The following is a 19,708-nucleotide window of genomic DNA, read 5'->3' on the forward strand; positions in this document are numbered from 1 at the left end:
TGAACTTACTGACACTAATAATGTACTGCTACTGAAACCAATGCTAGAGTTATTGTACACCAACTTCTTTAGTTTGCAAAACATGCAGTAGTACTGAAACATCTGTGCACTGAGGAGGGTTATAGGCTATTCATTTTGAATGTGCTCCGAACTTGACGCAATGCACCAAAAATTCGCTGCTATTCTGCGGCTCTTTGGAAATGTCAGGTACCGCACTTGAAGCTCTCTATAGTTTCCAAGTTGACTACCACTGTACTGTCTGTTTACACAATCTGTAGTCCCGTCATACAGTTTCTGTTTACATGTTATTAGCCTGTTGTTCCGTCTGAATCTCCAGTTCCACATTGGATCTCTGTTGTTTCAAAGATTCAATCCTTTCTTGGCATGCTCTGAGCTCCTCCCTGAAACAAAAGAACATACAGATTTTTTTTTTTGTTATACACGATTTATATAGCGCCAACAGTTTAAGCAGCGCTTTACAATGTATAAGGGGGGGGGGATAACGCAATTACAGTACAATACAAAGGGTACAGGAGGGCCCTGCCGTAGAGATTACATTCTAAAGGGAGGCTGTGGTAGTACAAAAGGTAATAGCTGCAGAGAATGATTTGATGGGGATGGCTCAGGGACAGTTATTAGGTGGGTGTGGGATAAGCTTCCCTGAATAAATGAGTTTTCAGGGATCTCCTAAAGGTGGACAGGGTAGGGGCTGATCTGACAGACTGGGGCAGGGAGTTCCAGAGGAGGGGAGAAGTCTTGAAGGCAAGCATGAGTGGAGGTAACAAGGGAGCTAGAAAGCAGGAGGTCCTGGGAGGAGCAGAGGGGACAATTTGGGCGATATCTGCAGATGAGGTTGGCGATGAAGATGGGGGCAATGATGTGGATGGCTTTGTATGTTATGGTTAGCATTTTGAATTTTACACAGTGGGTTAGGGGAAGCCAGTGAAGGGATAGGCAGAGAGGGGCGGCAGTCACGGAACGCATTCATAATAGACTGAAGGGGGATAGCCTGCTTAAGGGTATGCCATTAAGGAGAGAGTTGCAGTAGTCAAGGCGGGAAATAATCAAGGAGTGAATGAGTTGCTTTGTGGTGTCATTAGTCAGGAAGGGTCGAATTCTGGAGATGTTGCAGAGGTGAAGGCGGCAGGATTTAGCCAGTGATTGCATATGGAGGCTGAATGTCATGGTGGGGGGGGGGGGGGGGGGGGGGATCGCGAAGGAGGAAATATAACAACCTCAGTTTTAGAAATATTGAGTTTGAGGAAGTGGTGTGACATCCATACTGATATGACATTCAGTAAGTTGGAGATCTGTGAGGAGATTGAGGGGGTAAGTTGAGGAGTAGAGAGATTGATCTGGGTGTCGTCGGCATAGAGGTGGTATTGGAAACCATGGGAGGTTGTCAACTGGCCAGAGAGGTATATAGGGGCAAGAATAGTAGGGGCCCAAGGACAGAACCTTGGGGTACCCCAACAGAAAGAGGAAGGGGAGCGGAGGAGATGGAGTTGTAAGTGACACTGAAAGTCTGCTGAGATAGGTAGGAGGAAAACCAGGATAAAGCAGAATCGCGGAGGCCAAGGGAGCATAATATACTGAGGAGGAGCAGGTGGTCAACTGTGTCAAAGACAGCAGAGAGGTCTAAAAGTATGAGTATGGAGTAGTGCCCATTGGTTTTAGCAGTTAGTAGGTCATTGGTGAGTTTTGGTAGGGCAGTTTCAGTAGACTGTTGTGGGCGGAAGCCAGACTGTAGGGGGTCGAGAAGGTTGTTGTCCATGAGGTAGCAACTCATTTGGTCATGAACAAGGCGTTCGATGAGCTTGGAAGCAAATGGGAGCAGGGAGATGGGTCTTAAGTTGTTCAAACAGGTGGGGTCTAGTGAGGGTTTTTTGAGCATGGGGGTAACCAGTGCATGCTTGAGCAGGGAAAGAAAGGTGGCGGAGGAGAGGGAGAGGTTGAAGATGTGGGTTAGGGAGTTGAGGAGAGAGTGGGAAGGTGGTAGCAGTAATCGTGAGGGGACAGGGTCCAGGGAACAGGTGGGAGGTGGGCCATGGAGAGGAGTTGATTAACTTCACCTGTGGTAACTGGGCAAAAAGAGGAGAGTATTGAGTGTGTTGTTGGACGTGTTGTGTTGGATAGGGGAGGAAGTTTAGTGCTTGATATCTCCTTGCAAATTGTGTCAATTTTGCTATTGAAATGGTTGTCAATCTGTTGAGCGGTAAGTTGGTGGGTAGGGGCAGTGGGGGGTGAAGTAAGGAATTAAGGGTAGAAAAGAGTTGACGAGGTTTGGATGAGATGGTTTTGATGAGAGTGTTGTAATAGATTTGTTTAGTAGTGTAGAGGCAGGAGTTGTATTTGAGAAGGGCTGATTTGTAGAGAGTAAAGTCTTGCAGGGACATAGATTTATGTCATGCTCGCTCAAGAGCACGGCTGCGTCTCTTGAGACCTCTGGTGTTGTCTTTTTGCCAGGGTTGTGGCAGACGGGGCCTTGTTCTGCGTGTAGAAAGAGGAGCAAGTACGTCTAGGGAGGATGACAGCATGTTGTTGTGGATGGAAGTGGTTAGGTCTGGGCACGACAGGGGTGCGATTTTGTCATAAAGGCCATCAGTAGCATTTAAGATATATATTTAAGATTAATATACCTCATTTGTGTCAATGTAATCAATTAAAATAATGTAATACATACTAGCCTAGCCACAAGTAATTTAAAAATATTCATAATGCTGATGGCAGATACATATTGCATGATTTCATTGATTTTGACCACAATGGACAACAATCTTGAGTCCACGAGCAAAGGACCACAGTTCCCTAATCTCATGCAAAAAATTGATCAGATAGATTGAAATGACTAAGATTCCCTGTGACATACATGTGAGCCATAGGACGCCACATAACACTGTACTAATTAGGTCATTAGGAACTAGATAGCAGTTATTCACATTCAACTATTCTTATTCTTACTGTAATGTTGAAGATGTTTCACTACTCATCTAAGTAGCTTTCTTAGTTCTAATGAAACTCTTTCAAAGAAAAGTAAAAGTGCCACCCAAAGGTATGTCTTTAACATATAAAAATCCTTTGATCCAAGCCTTATATTGGTCCCAGTCTAAAATTTGCTATTAAAAAAAAAATAAAAATAATACGATTTTTCCGGAATTTTTACCTGTAAAATCCTTTTCTTGGAGGACATCACAGGACAGAGAGCAACCATAATAATGACTATATGGGTTATACGCCACCTATAGGTGAATGGACACTGGCAGATAGTCAAACAGGAAGTCCACCTCTATATAACCCCCTCCTACACAGGAAGGACCTAAGTTTTGTAGCAAAGCACTGAATATCACAAAAAAGATGGGAGGGACCTCTGCGTCTTTTCCAAGAAAATAATTTTACAGGGAAGTATGAAGGAAAAATCCTATTTTCGTTATGGTACATCACGGGACACAGAGCAACCAATAATAATGACTAAATGGGGTGTCCTAAAGCAATGCCCTTGAGGGGAGGGAGACACAATCACAGAAACTGCCACCTGAGAAGGACTCCTTCTGCCGCCCAAAACATACTGTGGCCAAAACAGTATCCACCGTGGCTTTGATATCTGTAAAATTCTGTGAATGTATGAACAAAAGACCATGTAATGGCGTTAAATCCTGAGCCACTGACACCTGCAAAATCCCATCAAAGCGGTGGCCAAAATGTATGACTTTCAAGTTGCACAATCGTGAATGGGGAGCCCAAAACTAAGCTCCTGCAGACCCAATGCATGCTATTCTGGAGACACAACTCCTTCAAGTACACCAATGCCCATGTTCTTCCAAACATGTGCTTATGCCACATGTATGTATGTATGTATGTATGTAACATCTATGCAAAACATGTGTTTATTCAAGCATGCGTTTAGGCAACAAGTTTGCAAGCATGTATACTATGCTGCACCTGCCCAATTGCACTTGGCCCCATACTAGTTTTTACAAGTTTAGCACATATGTATGCCATGCAGCCTTTTCCTGCTTCAGGTTAAAATGAAGCTCCTGCAGACCAAATGCACATTATTCCGAAGCTTTGCAAGTACGCACCTGTTTAACTGCACCAAGCCCCTATACTGTTTTTGTGCCAAATGCACAGTATTCTGGAGATCAAACACTTTAAAGTGCACTGCTAGCAGTGTATCGATTTACAGTTGTACAGACCCCCTGGATTAAGCAGTAAGAAAGCAGTATATAATAAAGACTTATCAGGCCACACAGATCTCCCATGGTAAGTACTCTCACTTCACTAGTATCCATGGGCTGGTGTTATGTCTCAAGAGGCCCTGGAAGCTGTGGACCTCATGGCAACATGGAAGCCCTTCCACTTCCTGCCTATATAAAAATAGGCCATACTGAGGGAGCTTACACGATTAAACAGCATACTGACCCCAGTGGCCACTGGGAGAACAGACAGTCAGATCTCTCTCTTTTTTTATTTTATTTTTAAAGAGATACTGCAAAAATGCAGACTTACCATTCCTGCTGCAGGACTCTGAACATAACAATCTTCACCCTTTGTCATAAAAGACCTTCAGGGACTGGGTCCCACTTAATATGGGGTCCACTCCCCTGGACCTGTATAGCACCCTGCATGAAAGCACCTTGGTCAGAACAAACACTGCACAGGGTTCCATTATGCAGGGTCCAGCTCCAAAGGCTGCATTACAGGCAAAACCTCAAGGAATCTTCTCTCCTTCCAATGAGGCTCGGGTACCATCCATTTTGGTAGATAGCTTTTTCAAATAAAATCTGAATGAAGTCAATAATCCTAAAAAGAACCGTCCAGACCTCCAAGTATGCTCCAAGAGCAAATGTATCACATTAATGACCATTCCACCTTATGCCGCGTACACACGACCGAATTGTCCGGCGGACTTTTTCATCGTAAAGTCCGGCGGACTTAGAAAGTAGTTTTGACTCAAAATTTGTCCGCCGGACTTGGCTTTCAGCGGAAAATCCGTTCGTCAGTGTGCTAGTCCGGCGGACTAAGAATGACGCATGCTCAGAAGCAAGTACGAGAAGGAAGCTATTGGTTACTGGCTATTGAACTTCCTTTTTCTAGTCCCGTCGTACGTGCTGTATGTCATCGTATTAGAAATCGCCGGACTTTCGGAGTGTCTGTGTATGGCCAAGTCCGTTCGTTAGAAAGTCCAGCGGATTGTTTGCCGGACAATTCGGTCATGTGTACGCTGCATTACAAGCACTGAGGTCCTTCCTGTGTTGGAGGGGTTTTATAGGGGTGGACTTCCAGTTTGACTATCTGCCAGTGTCCATCTACCTATAGGTGGCATATAACCCATATAGTCATTATTATGGTTGCTCTGTGTCCCGTGATGTACGATAAAGAAATATGTATTTTTAAATAATTGAAATGAGTGCTTTGGCTAGATCTGTCAATCATTATAATTAGACTCAATGCAATTACGTTCTCAACCAAAAATGTTAACGTAAACATTTAACAAGAATCAATACACAAGACACTGAAGTGCAGATACTTTACTTTAATTTCAGCAGTTGTAGACCCGCTGCCTAAGGAAGCACATGATGTATATTTGCTGCTGCTAGACTAAATCTCTTGCTAGCGTAGTCTGTAAAAAAACATACCTGATTTTCTGAAGCATTAATTCCTTATCCTGTTGGAAGCTGTCCAGCTGGTTCAGTTTTTTGCGAAGTCGGAACATCTGAACCTTATCAAAATAGCTGGAACCTTTAACTATCGCATATCGATCTGTGTGCTGTTCACTGGACCTGAAAGAAACGAAAATTCGCACTCTAAAACAGTCATTTTTCAGAAAAGCAATGTCAGTTTAATTACTTGCAGAAGTTCCTTTTTCCCCAACCCCAAAGCCTAGTACTACCTTTTTCTACTTTAGGACCTGCTGGGTTCTTTTGATCTCCTTGTTAAACTAAAATTTGTGTAAAAGCAATTAATTTTAAAGAAGCATGCATATATTGATGTGTTCCAGTGCAGGGCATTTAATAAGGTTTCTAAATCTTGTATTTTGCCATTCTTTGAACCATTTAAATTCGGTCTAAGTGTTAGTCCAAATACTAATACACTGCCTAACAATAATTCTCTTCCTTTGTGGCTGTGTGAGGTGAAGAGATGAACTTGGGCGTGTTATTTGGATTGATATATCTTTTGTGGCCCCAATGAATGCCCAAGCACTGCTTAGGACTAAGGATGAGCTTGGACGTGTTATTTGGATACACCGTACAGTGGTGTGAAAAAGTGTTTGCCCCTTTCCTCATTTCCTGTTCCTTTGCATGTTTGTCACACTTAAGTGTTTCGGAACATCAAACCAATTTAAACAATAGTCAAGGACAACACAAGTAAACACAAAATGCAATTTGTAAATGAAGGTGTTTATTATTAAAGGTGAAAAAAAATCCAAACCATCATGGCCCTGTGTGAAAAAGTGATTGCCCCCCTTGTTAAAACATACTATAACTGTGGTTGTCCACACCTGAGTTCAATTTCTCTAGCCACACCCAGGCCTGATTATTGCCACACCTGTTCACAATCAAGGCATCACTTAAATAGGAGCTGCTTGACACAGTAAGGTCCACCAGAAGATCCTTAAAAGCTACACATCATGCCGAGACCCAAAGAAATTCAGGAACAATTGAGAAAGAAAGTAATTGAGATCTATCAGTCTGGAAAGGGTTATAAAGCCATTTCCAAAGCTTTGGGAATCCAGCAAACCACAGTGAGAGCCATTATCCACAAATGGCGAAGACATGGAACAGTGGTGAACCTTCCCAGGAGTGGCCGGCCGCCCAAAATTACCCCAAGAGCGCAGCGACGACTCATCCAAGAGGTCACCAAAGACCCCACAACAACGTCCAAGGAACTGCAGGCCTCACTTGCCTCAGTTAAGGTCAGCGTTCATGCCTCCACCATCAGGAAAAGACTGGGCAAAAATGGCCTGCATGGCAGAGTTCCAAGGAGAAAACCACTGCTGAGCAAAAAGAACATCAAAGCTCATCTCAATTTCTCCACAACACATCTTGATGATCCCCAAGACTTTTGGGACAACATTCTGTGGACCGATGAGACAAAAGTGGAACTCTTTGGAAGGTGTGTGTCCAAGTATATCTGGCGTAGAAGGAACACTGCATTTCATAAAAAGAACATTATACCAACAGTAAAATATGGTAGTGGTAGTGTGATGGTCTGGGGCTGTTTTGCTGCTTCAGGACCTGGAAGACTTGCCGTGATAAAAGGAACTATGAATTCTGCTGTCTACCAAGAGATCCTGAAGGAGAATGTCCGACCATCTGTTCGTGTACTCAAGCTGAAACGAACTTGGGTTCTGCAGCAGGACAATGATCCTAAACACACCAGCAAGTCCATCACCGAATGGCTGAAGAAAAACAAAATGAAGACTTTGGAGTGGCCTAGCCAAAGTCCTGACCTGAATCCTATTGAGATGTTGTGGTATGACCTTAAAAAGGCCGTTCATGCTCGAAAACCCTCTAATGTAACTGAATTAGGACAATTCTGCAAAGATGAGTGGGCCAAAATTCCTCCAGGACGCTGTAAAAGCCTCATTGCACGTTATCGCAAACGCTTGGTTGCAGTTGTTGCTGCTAAGGGTGGCCCAACCAGTTATTAGGTTTAGGGGGCAATCACTTTTTCACACAGGGCCATGATGGTTTGGATTTTTTTTCACCTTTAATAATAAACACCTTCATTTACAAATTGCATTTTGTGTTTACTTGTGTTGTCCTTGACTATTGTTTAAATTGGTTTGATGTTCTGAAACACTTAAGTGTGACAAACATGCAAAGGAACAGGAAATGAGGAAGGGGGCAAACACTTTTTCACACCACTGTATTTATCTGTGTATAACACGCACCTTCACTTTAAGTGGGAAGTTTCAGGAAAAAACTTAACTTTTAAATAAAGAACTGTGAAGCAAAATAAGGATCAGTGCCTATCAATGCAGCGTCACCACTGCCATGAATGCAGCCTCACCACTGCCATGAATGCAGCCTCCCCACTGCCACAAATCCAGCCTCACCACTGCCACAAATCCAGCCTCACCACTGCCACAAATCCAGCCTCACCACCGCCACAAATCCAGCCTCACCATTGCCATGACTGCAGCCTTTACCATTGCCATAACTGCAGCCTTTACCATTGCCATGACTGCAGTATTTACCATTGTCATCAGTGCAGCCTGATCGATGCCCATTTGCAGCCTCGGAGGGGACAGGGAGGGCGGCGGGACGAGCACCAACAGATTACATACAGGAGAATCTCCTGTTTACATGGCGGCCTCATTAATACAAAATCCTGCCTCCTATGATAGAACAGTTGTTCAATGGCAGCACAGGAGACGGGACTTCCTAATACAGACGCCGCCGAGTAAACAAGAGATTCTCCTGTATGTAATCTGACGGTGGTCGTCCTGCCCCCTCCCTGTCCCCTCTGAGGTAACGCTAATAAATACAGTATATACAGTTGTGCTCATAAGTTTACACACCCTGGAAGAATTTGATTTCTTGCCCATTTTTCATAGAATATGAATGATAACACAAAAACATTTCTTTCACTTGTGGTTAGTGTTTGGCTGAAGCCATTTATTATCAATCAACTGTGTTTACTCCTTTTAAATCATAATGGCCACAGAAACTACCCAAATGACCTGGATCAAAAGTTTACATACCCTATTTATTTTGGCCTGATAACAGGCGCACAAGTTGACACAAAGGGGTTTGAATGGCTATTAAAAAGGTACCCATCCTCACCTACGATCTATGATTAATGTAATTAGTGTGCGTGTGTGTGTGTGTGTGTATAAAAGGACAAGGAGTTTCTGGACTCCTGACAGACCCTTGCCTCTTTCATCCAGTGCTGCACTGAGGTTTCTGTATTCTGAGTCATGGGGAAAGCAAAATAATTGTCAAAGGATCTGCTGGAAAAGGTAGTTGAACTGTATAAAACAGGAAAGGGATATAAAAAGATATCAAAGGAATTGAGACTGTCAATCAGCAGTGTTCAAACTCTAATCAAGAAGTGGAAAATGAGGGGTTCTGTTGAAATCAAACCACGGTCAGGTAGACCAACTAAGTTTTCAGTCACAACTGCCAGGAAAATTGATCGGGATTCAAAGAAAAACGCACAAATAACTTCAGGTGAAATACAGGACTCTCTGAAAACATGTGGTGTGGCTGTTTTAAGATGTACAACAAGGAGGCACTTGAAGAAAGATGGGTTTCATGGTCAAGCCGCCAGAAGAAAGCCATTACTACGCGAATGCCACAAAGTATCCTGCTTACAATAAGCCAAACAGCACAGAGACAAGCCTCAAATCTTCTGGCCCAAGTCATTTGGAGTGATGAGACCAAAATGTAGCTTTTTGGCCATAACCATAAACGCTACATTCGGAGAGGAGACAACAAGGCCTATGATGAAAGTTACAGAGGTGGATCACTGATGTTTTGGGGATGTGTGAGCTACAAAGGCACAGGAAAATTGGTCAAAATTGTTGGCAAGATGAATGCAGTATGTTATTAATAAATACTTGAGGAACATTTGCATTCATTAGCAAGGAAACTGCGAATGGGACGTGGTTGGACATTTCAACATGACAATGATCCAAAACACAAAGGCCAAATCAACCTGTCATTGGCTAAAGAAAAATAAAGTGAAGGTTCTGGACTGGCCATCTCAGTCTCCTGACCTCAATATCATTGAGCCACTCTGGGGAGATCTCAAACGTGCAGTTCATGCAAGACAGCCCAAGAATTTACAGGAACTGGAGGCTTTTTGCCAAGAGGAATGGGCAGCTTTACCATCTGAGAAGATAAAGAGCCTCATCCACAAATACCAGAAAAGACTTCAAGCTGTCATTGATGTTAAAGGAGGCAATGCAAGGTATTAAGAACTGGGGTATGTAAAGTTTTGATCAAGGTCATACTGGTAGTTTATGCTGCCATTATGATTAAATGGCTTCAGCCAAAAACTTACCATGAAATCATAAATTCTGGGTATGTAAACTTATGAGCACAGCTGTACCTTTTGTGCTCTAGTGCCACAAAAGATATATATATATATATATATATATATATATATATATATATATATATATATATATATATATATATATATATATATATATATACACAAATTACCAGGGGGGCCACATTAAACTGAAATGCAGGCCACAATTGGCGTGTGGTCTGGACTTTGAACATGTCGGCTTTAGATTAATAGCACAGACATTGGTAAAAAAACAAACAGGGACTAAACAGAGGAGTACAATGCACACTGGCTCCATTGGGACCCGTTTCGTTGAATACCTTTCATACTTCTGATTAGTCTCATCATCATGGAAACAGCCTTTATGCACTGTTGCCCACGCCATGGTCCCCTCTTTTATCCTCCCCCCTCACTTTCCTCCCTTTTCCTACCCCTACTTTTATTTTTGTTTCCCTTCCCTGTATGGATTCCTTAGGATGCTACCTATTTCATCCAAAAATGTTAAAAATACTCTTGGTTTGCGTTTACTACAAAAAGGTATGACCGACTCGAGGCACTGTTCATTTATATTGTATTGTTTATGGTACAAACACATTTGCCACCCTTTTTGCTCTCTTTCTCGTAAGATCGTTGAGCTATAAATCTATTTTTTTTTGTTTCTTCGTGTACCTTTGATGCTCTTTGTCCATATCATACACTCTGCCAGCAGTTCTGCTTGCTGTGTGAGCCTCCTATGTAAAATTGTACCATTTATTGTATGCTGGTCCTGGGAAGGTCATAGTTTTAAGTTGCCCTTTCCACGCAAAATGCTTCCAAAGGTCTGCCTGTAACTCGTATATTTGTCAAGTCATGTTTTTGTATTGTGACGCACTAAATTAAGAAGAAAAAAAAAGGGGGAAAAAAAAGTGCCTCCATACTAGAGCATGTTCCTTTAAAATGAATGCTGGCCTGCAACAGCAGTAATTTTCCAACCTTAACTGACCTCTCACCCTGACAATAAGGGCTAAGATTAAAAAAAAAAAAAGTTAAACTAGATATTGGGGCATGTACAAAATTGTTTTATATGAAAGTGTCCATAGTGGTAGTAATTTAAACCTCAACTGTACTTTCATTTTAAATCGGTTAAGCAACTTCCAGGTACACAAACACAAAAGGTGTAACAAGCCTTACAGCATCTTTTCTTCAGAAAGCAGCCACATCCTGAATAGAAAAGCCTGTTCCCTTCCAGCATGCTGCATAGATGGACCCAGTGATCTCACCGTAGAGGTCCATCACACCACCTTGCTGAGTCAGATCCACAGTTTTGCAGTCAGCAAAGCTTACACTCCTTGCTGATTGTAAAGCTTAAGCTCTGACTTGGCAGGAGGTGTGATGAGCATGTGCAGAACCCACAGCTTCCACACAGAAAGCAGCGACCCTTCTCTGCAGCATGGTGGCAGGGAACAGGCTTTATTACTCTTGTGGCTGCTTTCTAAAAACAAAAAACATCTGATTTAACCTGAAAGTTAAAACTGAATATTTAGATTGTTGCAGAAACTCAGTCATGAGTCTTCAAAGTTAAAATCAAGTACTCTTTAAAGTGGATGTAAACGCCAATTTTTTATTTTTATTTTTGATGTCATAATGTAGAGTATAAGATTTCCTATCATTTGAGCCCAGTCTTGCCACAAAGAGTTAATCCAGCTCTGAGAAATCCTATTTTATTGTTCAGTGAGATAAATCTTGACAAACAGAGAAAAACTCCTCCCCCTTGCTGTGAGTGACAGGTGATTTACATATCTCGTGCACTAGTCTAGGAGACATGCGTTATTTTTTAATTCCCTCCCACTCCTTTCTTCTGCTGCTCTGCCAGGATTGGCTGCTCCACACCTCAGCATAATTGGGCATGCTGAAGTCATGTGGTTACTTTCCTGTCTATTCACTGGATGTTAGTGATCATAGCAGAAGTTCAGTGTAAGAAATACACAGGAGAAAATACATATTGACAAGGGTAGTGTAGAGGTGGGCGGGGAGTCTACTGACATCACGACTCCACCCACCAAGCTCCAGACAACAGACCCACCCACAGAATATGCAGTTTTTTGGGTCTCATAGCAGACAGAGGGGTGACATTTGACAGGTAAAGATACATGCAGGAGGCATGTCTATCCTTATAGATACAGTGAAGATATTTGCCAGCACACCATGGAACGACACAAATAGCGTCCAAACGGTGATTTATTGCATGATCACAACACAAGAATAGTTCAACGTTTCGGAGCCGCACAAGGCCACATGCCTGACGAAGGGGCCCTGTGCGGCTCCGAAACATTGCACTATTCTTGGTTATTGCATTTGCATGCATTTTGTTTTTCTGTGTGCTTCATAAACCTAGGCTGAAAACACAGCCAACAGAGCCCAATCCTCCAACACATGACAAGCAGAGACTGTGTGTGCCAGGCAGATGTCACATACTGTGCTTACCAGTCAGAGTCAGAATCAAAACTGTCATTTAATACATCAAGGACATCGTCATCCTGGAGATTGTCTGCTGTGTCTCCATATGGAAATTCATCATCTTGAAAAGGCAAAAACAAGAAGCGATGGATGCATCGATACACAAAGGCAATTATACAGTAAATACACAAAAGAGAAAACCCTTGCAGTAAAACTCCATACTTGCAAATTACTCACATTTTCATAATTAAAAGAGACACCTTGCCTAGGCAGGACAAACTGACGGGGTCTCTGAAAAGCAGCATTTTCTCCACAGCTTTAAATTAAACCATTGCACCATTAAAAATATAATTCCATGCATGGTTTATTTTTATATAGTTACAAGTGGACCAATGTAACCATGTAGATTGCATACCTGGCTGATGCCCCTGGAAACTGGAAATCATTGAAACAGAAACTGTGATGTCTACTTGCTTCAGAGTCCTGTGCTGAGCGGTCGGCCTGATGCATTGTGAACACAGGAGGTCGGAGGAGGTTATTCAACATTTTCGGAATGAATGCAAAGCGTTCTTTGACTGGACGAGGTGGAGAATTTTGACATCATGTCCCACCTCTCGGCCTCATCCAATCAAATAACACTTTGCATTCATGCAGAAAATGCAAAGCATTCTCTGAATGGTGCCCGTGCTGAGCAGTTGACCTCCTGTGTTCAGTAAGCAGGAGTGCAGCCATGCAGCAGGGGACCCGGATGCATGTGGTGATCACTGGAGTAGCAGTGTCTGTTTCAGTGATTTCCAGCTACCAGGGACATTGGCCAGGAATGGTTTATACATAATTACATAGGTCCGAGCTGGATCAATGTAACTATATCCTAGATAGCAAGGATACCTTGCCACAAATTTGTGGCAGTGTTGAATTGTAAGTCTGTTAACTCGCTGCACATTTTCATTTGCAAGTTGTACACTTGCAGAGCACTTGAAGCACAAGTTCTAGTTGACATTTTTCCAATTTGTAGCTAATTTGAATGGTGAGAAAAGTTGCAGTGGTGGGTCTACAGCAAGAGCTCTGCAAGTCTACAGCATGAAAATTCAGCCACAGTGACCCCTGTGGTGGGATGACTATAGCACAACATAAGTGAACAAGAACTTGCAGCAGATTTGCAGAATGTTTGCAAAAAAAGTTGATCTGGAGTCCTGCAGTACAGACTTGCTGCAATTGTGCAAGAAACTTGTGAAGCCTGGCAAGTCTAGCAATAGCTTAGCAAGTAATTTTCAAACTTGCAGCACAATTGCTTGCTATCTGGGACATAATGTAGACATGTCTGGAATTATTCTATAAGGGTACATGGGTATCAGACACAGAACTAATTTAAAGTGGTTGTAAAGGCTGAAGGGTTTTACCTTCATGCATTCTATTCATGAAGGTAAAAAAACCTTCTATGTGCTGCTCCCCCCCAGTCCCTACCTTATAAACACCTGAGCCCTCTCTTGATTCAGCAATGTGCATGGGAGCCTCGGCTAACCCAAGTCTCTCTATCCACATTGGCTGAGACACAGCAGCGGGATACAGTGAGGAGGGAGTTGGTGGTGGGCGGTTTTTTTTATCAAGGAGTACCAGTACCAATACTTTCGGTCAAGTACTCGCAGATACCAAGTACTGATACTTTGCAGTTCGATTTGTGTCCATACAAAATTAAGGGGTGCACAGCAAAGAATCGCATGCGATTTGAACAGGAATGCAGTGCGATTCCTGTCTGAATCACCTGCGATTTCCCCCACCCCTTCTGTGTGTGTGAACCCAGTAAAGAAAGCAAAGTGCCATCAAGTGCAGCAGTAGGCAGTTTATTAAAATGTTATAACAACTCACAAAGTAAATATATAGTCAAATCTATATCTTCAGTGTCCTCGTCCCGCTGATGATAGCCGCTCAAGGTGCTCACAGGGCTGGAGAAGTTATGGGACAACAGTGGGTATGAGGCAGAAGTGATGTCAACTTGGGGGCGGACAGCCAGACATCTCCCCCCTGTGAGCACCTCCAGCAGCCATAGTTTGCTATAATCAGTGGGACGGGGACGCTGCAGATAGGGATTTAACTAGATATTTTCTTTGTGAGTTGTTATAACATTTTAATAAACTGCCCATTGCTGCCCATTGCTGTACTATATGGCACTTTGCTTTCTTTACTGGGTTCACACACAGCAGCGGTGGGGAAAATCACATGTGATTTGGAAAGGAATCACACTGCATTCCTGTTCAAATTGCATGCAATTCTTTGTGTGATTTGAGCCCATTCATTTTGTATGGACCGAAAATCGCTCCGCAAAGTATCAGTTTCATTAAAAGGAGCATTTTCATGAGCGTGAGTACACGTGAAAATACAGATATCGGTGCATACCTAACATTACGGGGGGAGATTTACTAAAGCTGGTGCACACAGAATCTGGTGCAGCTGTGCAGTCACAATCAGCTTCTAGCTTCAGCTTGTCCAATTAAGCTTTGACATTAAGGCCGGGTTCACACCGACTTTGAAAAAAGTTTCTGCACTAGTCTGGTCTGACTTTGATCCTACTTCAGCCCGTTCAATATCATTGAAATCGGATCAAAGTCGCATCATCGTCTTAACTGATCGGACTTTGGCATATGACTTGTGCTCTGAGGATCTTGAAGGGGAACTCCACGCCAAATAAAAAAAAACAACAACATGGGGTTCCCCCTCCAAGAGCATACCAGGCCCTTCGATCTGGTATGGGTTTTAAGGGGAACTCCCACACCAAAAAAACGGTGTGGGGTACCCCCCAAAATCCATACCAGACCCTTATCTGAGTAGGCAGCCCGGCAGGTCAAGAAAAGGGGTGGGGATGAGTGAGTGCTTCCCCTCCTAAACCATACCAGGCCAACTGCCCTCAACATGGGGGGGGGGGGGGGTTCTTTGACTCAGCGCTCTCTCCCACTCTAATGCTGGGGCCGCTGTGTGACAATACTTATATTGGCATGGGGCAGAGCCACTCAATGATGTTATATGGAGGCCCCTCCCCCTTGTGACATCACCGCCCCATCATGTCCCAGGCCCCAGGCAGTGATCTCATAAGGGATGGGGCCTCCGAATGATGTCAGTGCGTGGCCCCGCCCCATGACAATATAAGTATTGGCACACGGAGGACCCAGCATTAGAGTGGAAGAGAGCCTCAAGTCAACATTGGAGGAAGAACAGAGGGTGAAGACAGCGGAGAGAGGAGGCCCGGCAGAGGCAGAAGACAGCAGATAGGGGAAAAGAAATGGAGAGGGCTAGAAAACATCAGCGGAGAGCAGAGGAGAACCCGCACAGGGAGAAGACATCGCCAAGAGGGAGAAGAAAATAGAAGAGAAGCTGGAGCTGCCTTAATAAAATACTTTTAAAACCTGTGTACTGTGTTTATTTTTTACATTTTTTTTTTTTTAGGTGAATGGGTAGGGGTACAATGTACCCCATACTCATTCACATAGGGTGGGGGGCCCTATGCCCCATGCCTGTTTTTTATTTTTATTTGGTGTGGAGTTTCCCCTAAAGAGTCAAACCAGACACAAAATACCTGGTATTGTCAGTATCAAAGTCGGATCCCCATTCATCAAAGTCAGATGGATGTCAGACTTCACTTAGCAGGGCAAATTCGGATCCACAGTGGTACGACTGTCGTGACGTACCAGTGTGAACCCAGCCTAAAACCCTGAAGCTAATTGGTTACTATGAAATCAACCAACAACCATACAAGGTCATGGTAGTGGTATTGGTAATGTTACCTTTCATGTGTTCTTCCTGAGTCCAGATGTATCCCGGTAGATTTTCCTCTTCCTCCAAAAACAGCATCTCTGATTCATCTGGCCTTGCAGAAACAATAGAATCCTCCATTTCTCCACCTCTGTTTCCTAAAAGATCGAAAAGAGAATATACTTTATGAACCCAGACTTTGCAATATGCTACCAATCCATAGCCACCCATACAGCACATCCAGTGCCGCCATCTTGGTCCTGTTCAGTTAGCTGCATAATCTGGTGCAGAGAGCCAGCTCGGCTAATGTGTGGGGCTCCCCTCCCAGCCACATTGTGTACTAATGCTGCAGTCCCCAGGGAGATGTGATTCAAGTATCCCATGAGGTAGCAGGACCACAAACACATCATTCTGGTCTAAGACAGGTTGGTGGCAGAGGAGCAGGGTCAAAAATAACAAAATAACAAAAAAATATGAAAAAACACTAACGTGTTTCTGCTTGGGTTGTTAAAATAGAACTAACTCCCTTTCGGGAATGAAGTTCTGCTTTAATGATCTGTCTAAACACAGAGCACCTCGATTAGATCGGTTCTTCTATATGCTGATCTGCCACGCCCCCCCCCCCCCCCTTATCCAGCCTGGTGCCACCGATCCACTGATCCACCGATGTTGACAAGGGGCATCGGTCTGCCTCTCAACTCCCCCACCCCCTCCCCGACTCCCGCTCCTCCAGGCTGCTCCTGCTGGGTAAGTCTTGCTTCCTGGCTACAAATGCATGCTCTACCCTAGCAGTGAAAGAATACACAGCGCACTGCCCAGCACTTGAGCCAGTATAGTGTGTGTCCTCCTGTCACACTGCCTCCCCCCTCCTGTTACACTGCCTCTTCCCTCCTGCCACACTGCCTCCCCTCCTGTCACACTGCCCCCCCCCCTCCTGTCACACTGCCTCCCCCTCTTGTTATACTGCCCATCCCCTCCTGTTATACGGCCCAGGTACCCTTTCAGGACATGGATGCTTTCAGGACAAAGAGCAGTGGAAAGGGACAGTAAATTACATAGCTTCCTTTTCTGAATGGACACCGTGAGTGATTGCTACCCATTACTAACACTGTCCATGCATAACTGAAGCATAGTAAACAGTTTACTATGCTTCAGTTTGTGAATGAATGGAAAGTTCTGTACAGACCTATTCCTGTCCATTCATTCTGTGCATCGAAGGCTGCAGAGAAGTAGATTGTGGGCTGTGTCCTCAATCTCCTTTCTCTCTCTCAAAGATGAAACATCACCTGTCTGTTTACACCCCTGAGGTGTCAAAGGGCTCCTATAAAAAAGAATAAAAAAATTAAATTGTGAAAAATAAATAAATAAAATAAAATGTTAAAAAAATAAATTAACAAAAATGAAAAACTACTGACCCCGTCCACTGCCCAACTGACTCCGTCCTCTGCCCTACTAACCCCGCCCACTAATGTCATCCTCTGCCCTACTGACCATGTGCACTGCCATATTGACACCATCTACTGCTCTACTGACTGACACCATTCACAGTCCTACTGACACCAGAGGTGGATCTGCCAGATCCACCACAGAACATGTGAAAGGGATCCACTGTGGGACCGTATTAAAGGGCTCTGCGACAGGAGTAAAGGGAGTATGCCTCTGCTCTGAAGCTATGTTGTGGTATCTGGCAACAAGCCTCCATGGATCAGACTTTTTTTTCCAGCACATCCCACAGATGCTCAACTGGACTGAGATCTGGAGAATTTGAAGGCCAAGTCAACACCTCCACCTTGCTCTTGTGTTTCTCAAACCATTCTTGAATTCATTAGACCAAGCCACCTTCTTCTATTGCTTTGTGGCAGTGGTGTGACTAGGGTTGGTATCATCTGGTGTGTAAAACATGGTGTCACCTCCTCTCCATGTGGCACTGAGCACACTAGTGCGTCAGTTTGGCCCTCCCCCTTAACCTGCCACAATGGATGGAGCCGGGATGGGATTGGAGGGGATGGATGGAGCCGGGATGAGATTAGGGTGGCGGATAGAGCCGGAATGGCAATTGGAGGGATGGATGGAGCCGGAATGCCAATCGGAGGGATGAATGGAGCCGGAATGGCATCGGGGGGATGGATGGAGCCAGGATGGGAACGGGGGAATGGATGAAGCCAGGATAGGAACGGGGGAATGGATGAAACCAGGATGGGAACAGGGGAATGGATGAATCCAGGATGGGAACGGGGGAATGGATCGAGCCGGGATGGGAACGGGGGAATGGACTGAGCCGGGATGGGAACGGGGGAATGGATTGAGCTGGGATGGGAACGGGTGAATGGATCGAGCCGGGACGGGATCAGGGGAAATGTATCGAGCCATAGGCTCTAATAGGCTTCAAAAAAGGTGACCTGCGAGAGCAATCCATTGAACTTGCAGTGTAAACAGGTGTGTTAGCAAAGCTAATGAATATACTCAGCCAATCAGGAGGCCCGGATGTAATATCGGGCACCTGATTGGCTGAAGGCACAGGCACTCCCATTTGCGCAAAGGAATACAGGAAGAAGACATGCACGGAGGACACACAGGAACCATCACTGTGCTACCACCCATCAGTTCACCGCCTGACCCACCACCATGATGGGTTAAGTGCCAGACAGATAGCGGGTGGGGGGGCACAAAGGTGGCATATGATGAGCACAGAGGCTGCATATGATACACACAGTGGCTGTATATGATGGGCACAGGTGGCTGCATATGATGGGCACAGAAATCTGTGTATGTTGGGCACAGAAGTCTGCATATGATGGGCACAAGTGGCTGCGTATGATGGGCACAGTTGGCTGTGTATGATGGGCACAGTTGGCTGCGTATGATGGGCACAGTTGGCTGCGTATGATGGGCATGAGTGGCTGCACATGATGGGTACAGGTGGCTGCATTTGCTGGGCACAGTTAGCTGCATAGATATGATGGGCACAGTGGCTGCAATGGATGTTTTCATTTCAGTATTTTTCAGTTGGTTTGATCCCCCCTCCCAGTAATATTACAGAGAATACATATTATACACATCTGTGTAACCAAGCAGCCTGTTTACATTTGTTTCCAATACACACGTGTACCCCAACCAGCACATTCACACTACAACACACACTATATGGGCGCAGAGTGCTTATAGGAAAGCTTATGCCCTCGGCTGGCTCACATGTACCTGCAGCTGACAAGTGAATCCCCGAAGCGCCGCTCTAGGAAAACTTAGAAATAGTTCAGGCCTTGTCCCTTCACCCTCCGGAGAGACACCAGCGAGACGCGGCACCATGGAAACCGACACAACCATCGCACCGAGGGGTAGATAACGTTACTGGAAACAACTGCGCTATGTAGACGTTTTGTGAAATGTTAAAAAAAAAAAAAGCATAGTCGTGTTTCTAAAAAAAACATTTGAGGTAGAAAAAGTGCCTTTCAAATGCGGTCACGGAAATCGACGCCCCCTCCCGTGGTGAAGAATGGTTTGTTCC

At 44.3% G+C, this 19,708-nt stretch overlaps 1 protein-coding gene across 4 annotated transcripts in view; it reads right to left on the minus strand.

Moving 5' to 3' along the window:
- CFAP74 (cilia and flagella associated protein 74) overlaps window positions 1-19,510 on the minus strand; it is a 284,293-nt gene extending 264,783 nt beyond the window's left edge. For all 4 annotated transcript variants that reach the window (XM_077457647.1, XM_077457646.1, XM_077457645.1 and 1 more), the window contains exons 1-5: window positions 19,402-19,510; window positions 16,236-16,361; window positions 12,487-12,580; window positions 5,637-5,780; window positions 303-401 (exon numbers count right to left, since the gene is read on the minus strand). In XM_077457647.1, the coding sequence (XP_077313773.1) occupies window positions 303-401; window positions 5,637-5,780; window positions 12,487-12,580; window positions 16,236-16,344 (446 nt within the window). In that variant the 5' untranslated portion in view covers window positions 16,345-16,361; window positions 19,402-19,510. The remainder of the gene's footprint in view (window positions 1-302; window positions 402-5,636; window positions 5,781-12,486; window positions 12,581-16,235; window positions 16,362-19,401) is intronic.
- Between the last annotated feature and the right edge of the window lie 198 nt (window positions 19,511-19,708).

The sequence above is a fragment of the Lithobates pipiens genome, unplaced genomic scaffold (assembly GCF_037356315.1).
Source record: "Lithobates pipiens isolate NorthernLeopardFrog02 unplaced genomic scaffold, aLitPip1_a1.2 Scaffold_27, whole genome shotgun sequence".
NCBI classification, from domain to species: Eukaryota; Metazoa; Chordata; class Amphibia; order Anura; family Ranidae; genus Lithobates; species Lithobates pipiens.